The sequence below is a fragment of the Pseudochaenichthys georgianus genome, chromosome 15 (genome assembly GCF_902827115.2).
Source record: "Pseudochaenichthys georgianus chromosome 15, fPseGeo1.2, whole genome shotgun sequence".
In the NCBI taxonomy this organism is placed as follows: Eukaryota; Metazoa; Chordata; class Actinopteri; order Perciformes; family Channichthyidae; genus Pseudochaenichthys; species Pseudochaenichthys georgianus.
In genome coordinates this window covers 2,409,170-2,418,281 of record NC_047517.1, presented here as the reverse complement: position 1 = coordinate 2,418,281, position 9,112 = coordinate 2,409,170, and the positions used below count along the sequence as shown (strand labels likewise).

The window sequence follows — 9,112 nt, the reverse complement described above, 5'->3', positions numbered from 1 at the left end:
CTTCCTGTCTGAACTTGCGCTAAGCTTCATATCTAATCAATACATACAAATTATATTTTAGGAGGAATAAACAACAATAGAGACAAGTTGAAATGTGTCTCTATTCAAAATCTAATAAACATAAATTCATACTGGCAGATGATGAAGTAAATAACTTCAAATAAATGAGTAGATAACTCAAAGATCAGTGAATATTGGCCTACAAGAAAATAAAACAATTGTGGAGATCACCAAAACTGCAACAATTCCCATTTTCATAATACAATTAATTTCTTCTCCTATATGTATAATCATACCATCTATCAGGTCATGTCAATCAGTCATTTCCCACCTTCATTTCTGGTTTGAACTGAAACTGGGCTTATCACGACAGCACGAGGCAGGGGGCCCAACGGGGTCCGGGCTTTTCCCTGCACACCACACGGAACACTGTCCATTTGGCTGTGTAGGATGTGTGTTCAGCAGCTGCGCTGATCGAACACCTCCCTGGCGATTTATGTAGGCCGCCGCTGATTTGTTGTCTGTTTGAATCAACATATGTTGATTGTACAGCAACGGGACGAAGTGCTGGAGCATTTTCAATACGGAGAGTAATTCCAGCACGTTTATATGGAGAGGTGTTGCAAAAGTGAGAGTCTTTTTCACCAGTATAATGTCCATCAATGTCTGACTCTGTTTAAAAAGTTCTTTAAGCTTTGTAGATTTCTCATCAATCATTTTCAGCCAAGCAGTCAGAGGCACACGCAAGGATGTCTGAAAAACCCCGCATGTAGAGTTGAAATACTCCAAAACAAAATCATCAGAGGGGTCCTTCCCCTGCGTCACCATACGGCTTGCGGGGTAATACCATCGCCCAGATTGTCCGCTTTTAGTTTCCCATACGGTGCTTGTCAGGATTCTTCTCACTTCTGGCGGCGGGGGAATATCTTCTTCCTCTTCCGCCACATTGAGGGGTAGCGGTGAAAACTCTTCTTTGATCTCGCTTTTTTGCGTTCCCTTGCTTTTTACTGCAAATATCTTGTACACCGCTGGTTCCACGGTGGTTTCTTGATGCACTACTTCTTCCGATACAATGGTTGCGCGGAGATCTCTGGAAGACACCAGAGTTAACACAGCCCAATCTGTTGAGGTCAGCGTTGCTTTAACACTACGGGGTCCATAAGTTTCTCCATTCTTCAGATTGTAGAAATGCAGTTCATTCGCCATATAGTTGAATACATAACCCCAAACATATCCGTTGTTCAGAGTCCATTCTTCATGAAGATCTTCGGCTGGCGGCGTCTGAACCCGGCACAGATACTGCATCCGTTTCTTGATTGGCGCTCCGGACGGATGGCGGTAAGTTGTCACAGGCGTCTCGCTGATTTAACCCATATCGATGCGTCTCTTGGCCATTTTTCTTTTTTGAAAGGTGACTTGATGAGTGGAAATGAATGGCTTTGTATTTAGTCTGCATTGATTTCTTTTTTTCACCTAACTCCACCCCCGACTATCTTCTGGCCTCATATCGTGTGACAGGAAGGGGTGGAGAAAGGGGGAGAGGCCGGAGCTGTGAGGGGGCGGGGGCTAGACAATCTCATGCATAACTTCAAAGAGACACCTAGATTAACATCAGAGGCTTATAACACACCGGTGTGAAATCACACCTGCCTGTTATAACACGTCAACGCTCACATCAAAGGACAGACATCAAAGGCTAATTAGATTAGACAACAAAGGGCTGTGAGGGGACAGGGGCCAGACAGTCTCACGCATAACTTCAAAGAGACTGCCTTAATCAACATCTAGATTAACATCAGAGGCTTGAAATCACACCGACCTGTAGGTGTGAAATCACACCATACCCTAGGGACCAGAGGGTACAATGGTTGGACATTTACTACCGGCCGCGGTATGCCTAGTGTACAGGGTCCATATAACCGACTTAATGCATAGCGGGAAGTCGGTTATATAGACATCAACAGAATAAGTGTTTAACGGTGATTTAAACTAGTTTATGCGGGGAAAAGAGTGCTCAAAATCGGATTCAACAGGCCATCCACACCGACTCCCATTAAAAGTGATTGAAATGTACAGGAATCTGTCCATTTCAATCACATTTGATGACCCGTCCAGGGTGACTTTCTTCCCCAGGAATTAGTGTCTGAAAGCTGGCTAACATTACTTTAAATACAGTGTGCACATGGCTTTATTACCCATGAAATAGTGTGTGAAAGCTGGGTGAGTTTGATGTGAATTTAAGGAATATATGGCCATTTCATCCACACCTCACGACTCCCATTAAAAGTGATTGAAATGTACAGGAATCTGTCCATTTCAATCACATTTGATGACCCGTCCAGGGTGACTTTCTTCCCCAGGAATTAGTGTCTGAAAGCTGGCTAACATTACTTTAAATACAGTGTGCACATGGCTTTATTACCCATGAAATAGTGTGTGAAAGCTGGGTGAGTTTGATGTGAATTTAAGGAAGATATGGCCCTTTCAAACAGGGAGATGTACAGGCCTTTATTACCCACGAATTAGTGTCTGAAAGCTGGCTAACATTACTTTAAATACAGTGTGCACATGGCTTTATTACCCATGAAATAGTGTGTGTGAAAGCTGGGTGAGTTTGATGTGAATTTAAGGAAGATATGGCCATTTCATCCACACCTCACGACTCCCATTAAAAGTGATTGAAATGTACAGGAATCTGTCCATTTCAATCACATTTGATGACCCGTCCAGGGTGACTTTCTTCCCCAGGAATTAGTGTCTGAAAGCTGGCTAACATTACTTTAAATACAGTGTGCACATGGCTTTATTACCCATGAAATAGTGTGTGAAAGCTGGGTGAGTTTGATGTGAATGTAGGGAGGGAGAGCAGCAGCAGCAGCAGCAGCAGCAGCAGCAGCCGCCGCAGCAGCAGCAGGCTGTGACCCTGGCGGAAATACATTGATTGTTTTAGCCAGGAATAAGTGTTTAGAAGGCGGGTAAAGTGTTCCTGCAGCTCCTCCATGACGGTAATAATGATTAGATATAATTGCCAGGGCAGAAAGCTCTTTTTAAAAGTGAAAAAACGATTTGAAACCGTTTGAAATGACTGGCGGGTGCTGATGGAAAGCAGGCGGAAATAAATTGATTGTTTACCCAGGAAAAGGTGTTTAAAAGGCGGGTAAAGTGTCCCTGCAGCTCCTCCATGACGGTAATAATGATTAGAAATCATTTACAGGGCAGAAAGCTGTTTTTAAAAGTGAAAAAACGATTTGAAACCATTTGAAATGACTGGCGGGTGCTGATGGAAAGCAGGCGGAAATACATGGATTGTTTTACCCAGGAGAAGGTGTTTACAAGGCGGGTAAAGTGTTCCTGCAGCCCTTTAAATACAGTGTGCACATGGCTTTATTACCCATGAAATAGTGTGTGAAAGATGGGTAACTTTGCTGTGAATTTAAGGGAGATATGGCCCTTTCAAACAGGGAGATGTACAGGCCTTTATTACCCACGAATTAGTGTCTGAAAGCTGGCTAACATTACTTTAAATGCATGGTGCACATGGCTCTGTTACCCATGAAATAGTGTGTGAAAGCTGGGTGAGTTTGATGTGAATTTAAGGAAGATATGGCCATTTCATCCACACCTCACGACTCCCATTCAAAGTGATTGAAATGTACAGCACTCTGTACATTTCAATCACATTTCACGACCCGACCAGGGTGACTTTCTTCCCCACGAATTAGTGTCTGAAAGCTGGCTAACATTACTTTAAATGCATGGTGCACATGGCTCTGTTACCCATGAATTAGTGTGTGAAAGATGGGTAACTTTGCTGTGAATTTAAGGGAGATATGGCCATTTCATCCACACCTCACGACTCCCATTCAAAGTGATTGAAATGTACAGCACTCTGTACATTTCAATCACATTTCACGACCCGACCAGGGTGACTTTCTTCCCCACGAATTAGTGTCTGAAAGCTGGCTAACATTACTTTAAATGCATGGTGCACATGGCTCTGTTACCCATGAAATAGTGTGTGAAAGCTGGGTGAGTTTGATGTGAATTTAAGGAAGATATGGCCATTTCATCCACACCTCACGACTCCCATTCAAAGTGATTGAAATGTACAGCACTCTGTACATTTCAATCACATTTCACGACCCGACCAGGGTGACTTTCTTCCCCACGAATTAGTGTCTGAAAGCTGGCTAACATTACTTTAAATGCATGGTGCACATGGCTCTGTTACCCATGAATTAGTGTGTGAAAGATGGGTAACTTTGCTGTGAATTTAAGGGAGATATGGCCATTTCATCCACACCTCACGACTCCCATTCAAAGTGATTGAAATGTACAGCACTCTGTACATTTCAATCACATTTCATGACCCGACCAGGGTGACTTTCTTCCCCACGAATTAGTGTCTGAAAGCTGGCTAACATTACTTTAAATGCATGGTGCACATGGCTCTGTTACCCATGAAATAGTGTGTGAAAGCTGGGTGAGTTTGATGTGAATTTAAGGAAGATATGGCCATTTCATCCACACCTCACGACTCCCATTCAAAGTGATTGAAATGTACAGCACTCTGTACATTTCAATCACATTTCACGACCTGTGTAGACTGGCTTTCTTACCCATTAGGTACACCGACAAAGGCACCTCTTCGGGGCCGCTCCAAGACCCCCAAAACACGGACTGAGGAGCTCCAGGATCCCTCCCATGTACCTCCAGAACCTCGAGCACCTTGGGTCCCCGGGCCCCCGAACTTAAGCACTCCTCCACGGACTAAACCAAGATGATCACACCCTCAAGAATCTCGTGCCCCTGGCTACACTTAAAGGGGGTCTACTTTGCGGTGCTTTGCCGTCCGCCCATCGGCACCCATAGTCGGCCTTCTTCACAGCAGCAGCACCCAACCTCCATGGAGGATTTTGCTCGTGCCCCTGGCTACACTTAAAGGGGGTCTACTTTGCGGTGCTTTGCCGTCCGCCCATCGGCACCCATAGTCGGCCTTCTTCACAGCAGCAGCACCCAACCTCCATGGAGGATTTTGCTCGTGCCCCTGGCTACACTTAAAGGGGGTCTACTTTGCGGTGCTTTGCCGTCCGCCCATCGGCACCCATAGTCGGCCTTCTTCACAGCACCACCTGCCCTGCTGGAGGTTCACACTTTAACTTTTTTTACCCTCTTCTACCTTACAAATCATCCCACACTTGAGCACTCCTCACTCGGACTAAACACCTACATGCTACCACCAGAACCAGAATATCGTGCCCCTGGGGATCTTAAAGGAAGAAAACCCATAGTGGGATTTAAAAACAGAAGACTTAGTAATTTTAACAAACTTTATTTACAGTAATATTGACAGTAATAAATACATTCAAACAGGATATAACGTATTTACAAGGGGACTGATTACAACAACACACTGCATATTTACAAGTTGATCACTGGCAACAGTGGGTGAAGTTGGGGCAGAGTATGGCACCCTCTCTTCACCCATGTCTGAGGGGTTGTGTTCGGCCAGTGACTGGTCCCTCTTCGGGACATGTTTTGGTAGGGAGTCTTCGTAGGGAGCCGGGCTGTGCTCCTCTCCAGAGCTGTCACTGTCGATGTCAATACCCGCAAAAGTGTCTTCATTTCCCGCTGCTGCTGCTGTCGATGCCGCCGCCGCTGCTTGCAGTGACTCTGTGAAGAGCAACCGAATGTCCGCAGCCTCCTTCAAAGAAGGATTATTCGCGTAAAATTTGTCCGCAGTTGCAGTGTTGTGACACATGAAATCACTCACTCTTTGGCGGTTGCCTTTGTCTTGAAACCTCTTCGCATTATCGGCGTGGACTGTGCGGAGGTCGGTGAAGTTAATGGGACTGCGGAGCCCCACATCAGCCCATGCCAACCTCAGGGAGTAGGCAAGCTTCCTGAACGGGTTCTTCCCCTCTGTGTACAGAACGGCTCTGGGTGCAGGTCAGCGTACCCTTAATTTCCAGCCACCTCTTCATCCATCCAAATTCTTCTACGGTGAGGTACAGCTGCGCCTCCCCGAACGCGTTGGCCGTCTTGTGGTTACTTACCTGTTATGACAGAGATAGAGAGTGTCAATACAATGTCAATCATGCATATAACTGCCAGAATAAATACATTGATTAATAGCACTCACATGAACCAGGTAGCCGAAGGCAGTGCCAGTTGTATCCGCCTTTCGGACCTCGGCGTTGGTCATGTTGGAGTAGACCCCCGGACGGTGGCCATAAATGCAGCTCCAATGAAGAGTCATATACCCATAGAGCAGTGTCCGGGTCGCGGTAGTCGGATTGCTGGCCATCACATCCAGGAGCTGAGGGATGCGAGTGGTGGTCGAAGTCAAGCATGTCATTAGGTCGTTGTGGCTCGGCAGACCTTCCATCTTGTCACGCTTCACTTGCATCTGGTGGATAAGTACTTTTCTCTTCAGGGACTTCAGGATGGCAACTACTTCCCGTTTGATTAAAATCATGTCGGTTTGGCTGAGCCTGCTCCCCTTGCACGGTGTGTCGGCCATGTACTTGAGAAAGTGTGATATATTCTTGATGTAGAAGTCGGAGGTCGTGACCTGAAGGCTTGACTTCATCAGGCTCCGGGACCACCCGCGTATCCTCTTGAGATCCCTCAAAAAGAGCCAGTCAGACAGGCGATTGAAACCGTGTGCCATGAAACTGAGGAACGACTTCACTCTGCTTAGTTTGGAGACTGTGTTTTCCTGGAGCCTCACTGGTGGGTCGATACCTGCATAATGCTCCCGGTATCCTTGCAGATACTCCTCTGTGAAATATAAACAGTACTTTAATGACAACACATGATGTGTTACAGAAACTGCATGTGTCACATAGCCAAAACACTTACCCATGATCCGTGGGAATGTTATGTCCCGCATTATATTTCCCCGGCCCCTGCCCCGGAACCAGGGGGAATTTATGGGAGGGGAGGTTGACGAGGCCTCGGTATGGATGGATGCAGGCTCTGAGGAGCTGGATGAATGGGTGTGAGAGCCAGTGGGGGACTTGCTGCAGGCGGGAATGGGAGACGTGCTGCAGGCGGGAATGGGAGACGTGCTGCAGGCAGGAATGGGAGACTTGCTGCAGGAGGGACCTTTCGACTTGGACAGCCTCGTTGGTGTCGACTCTGGTCGGGGTCGTTTCTTCAGAATGACCCGCTCTCGTTCCTCCCCATCGAACGCGGGCATGTCCCCGGCCCGCTGATCCATCCTCTGTCGCTTGTCCTTTATCCTCTGCTGCAACTTGCAGCACAGGGATTTCACCTCAGCAGCATATATGTCCCGCTGAGCCCTCACTGCGTTAGCCTCCAGCCTCCATTCTTTGCAGTCCGGGTTGTCACATTCATTCACCGGGGACAAGGGTGGAGGTTGTGACAGTATATCGTCGTCTGCCACCGTGTCAACAGCCCAAGCGGTAATCATTTCTATGGTGGGGTTTGTCATTCGGAGTTCATAAAGCTCCTTCTTGGCCACTGTCATTTTCATTTGATTTTGAACCACATGTAGTTCCTCCCGGGCCAGCTCAACATGGTCTCTGGCCAAGTGGCGATCCAGCCTTGTGCCGCGGTACTCGCATCCCAGAATGGTACAGGGATGGAGCCTAATGTTGGTCCGTCCGTTGGCCAACAACAGCAGAATTTTTCTTTCATCCAAGTTACGCACACCATGGTTCCTCTGTAGGTGCTTGCTCAGGGCACGGTAGGAGCTATTGCAGATCGGACAACGGACCGCCATCCGACCTGTATTCTTGAGCATTTCGGTACCGGGAAATGTCACCAGAATCGTGGGTAAAAAAGAAGGAAGCGTGAAAAGACTCACGAAAGACGCACTCAGCTTATTTTCAAATCATTGTTTGTTTTCATTTGCATCATGGTGCGGTGTCCCATTTAGGCACTCGTTAGGCGGGCAGAGATCCCTGTAATCTCCCCTCATGTTCCTCCAGAGTCTGATTCTCCCAAAGGATACCCGACAGTTTCGGGTACGACCCAGAGGGCGCACGGTGGACGGCCAGGGCGAGGCCGCCACACCGCGCTGGAGTCAGGGTCCCGGTGAGGCGCAGGACGGAGCACCCGGCAGTAGCCTCCAGCAGACCCCCGCGCGGTTTCCCTCGTCCCTCAGAAGAGGTGGAGAGGCGGAGGGGTGGGTCTTTTCATCTGCTGGCGGGTTGCCGGGATAACAGTATCCTCCGGGGAGGCATTGAACCCCTCTCAACTGCCCCCCGGAGGAGGCAGGGGAGTCAGGTACCCAGAGGGTGGACGGCCAGGGCGAGGCCGCCACACCGCGCTGGAGTCAGGGTCCCGGTGAGGCGCAGGACGGAGCACCCGGCAGTAGCCTCCAGCAGACCCCCGCGCGGTTCCCTCGTCCCTCAGAAGAGGTGGAGAGGCGGAGGGGTGGGTCTTTTCATCTGCTGGCGGGTTGCCGGGATAACAGTATCCTCCGGGGAGGCATTGAACCCCTCTCAACTGCCCCCCGGAGGAGGCAGGGGAGTCAGGTACCCAGAGGGTGGACGGCCAGGGCGAGGCCGCCACAACCAGAGAACCAGAAAAAAGGGGTGAAATGGGAAAAAAGTACCCCAAAATAGTGTTCCATAAGGCGGGTAGAGTCCCCTGACAACTCCCCATACCTTTCTCCAGGGTGGGAAAAAGTACAAGTCAACTTTTGGAAGAACCAGAGAAAAGGGTGAAAATGGATAAATTGTATCCGAAAATAGTGTTCCAAAAGGCAGGTAGAGTCCCCTGACAACTCCCCTACCTTTCTCCAGGGTGGGAAAAAGTTTAAGTCAACTTTTGGAAGAACCAGAGAAAAGGGTGAAAATGGATAAATTGTATCCCAAAATAGTGTTCCAAAAGGCAGGTAGAGTCCCCTGACAACTCCCCATACCTTTCTCCAGGGTGGGAAAAAGTTTAAGTCAACTTTTGGAAGAACCAGAGAAAAGGGTGAAAATGGATAAATTGTATCCCAAAATAGTGTTCCAAAAGGCGGGTAGAGTCCCCTGACAACTCCCCCTACCTTTCTCCAGAGTCGGAAAAAGTCTAAGTTAACTTTTTGGAAGAACCATAAAAAGGGGTGAAAATGGATAAAATGTATCCCAAAATA

The 9,112-nt window shown here is 47.9% G+C and overlaps 1 protein-coding gene across 1 annotated transcript; it reads right to left on the bottom strand.

Moving 5' to 3' along the window:
- Positions 1-5,358: 5,358 nt before the first annotated feature.
- Positions 5,359-8,086, bottom strand: LOC139435214 (uncharacterized). Its single transcript, XM_071205673.1, has 3 exons — positions 6,865-8,086; positions 6,143-6,783; positions 5,359-6,056 (listed from the first exon to the last, which is right to left on the bottom strand). Exons 1-3 carry the CDS (start codon positions 7,769-7,771, stop codon positions 5,868-5,870), a joined length of 1,737 nt encoding a protein of 578 aa, XP_071061774.1. The 5' UTR covers positions 7,772-8,086; the 3' UTR covers positions 5,359-5,867.
- Positions 8,087-9,112: the final 1,026 nt, after the last annotated feature.

What these genes read in the sequence shown, in the direction of transcription:
- LOC139435214 (XM_071205673.1), bottom strand. Translation starts at nt 7,771, where the DNA reads ATGCTCAAGAATACAGGTCGGATGGCGGTCCGTTGTCCGATCTGCAAT. An exon ending in AACATTCCCACGGATCATGG is followed by an intron (nt 6,784 to 6,864) that starts GTAAGTGTTTTG and finishes TATATTTCACAG; the next exon opens with AGGAGTATCTGCAAGGATAC. An exon ending in CCTTCGGCTACCTGGTTCAT is followed by an intron (nt 6,057 to 6,142) that starts GTGAGTGCTATT and finishes CTGTCATAACAG; the next exon opens with GTAAGTAACCACAAGACGGC.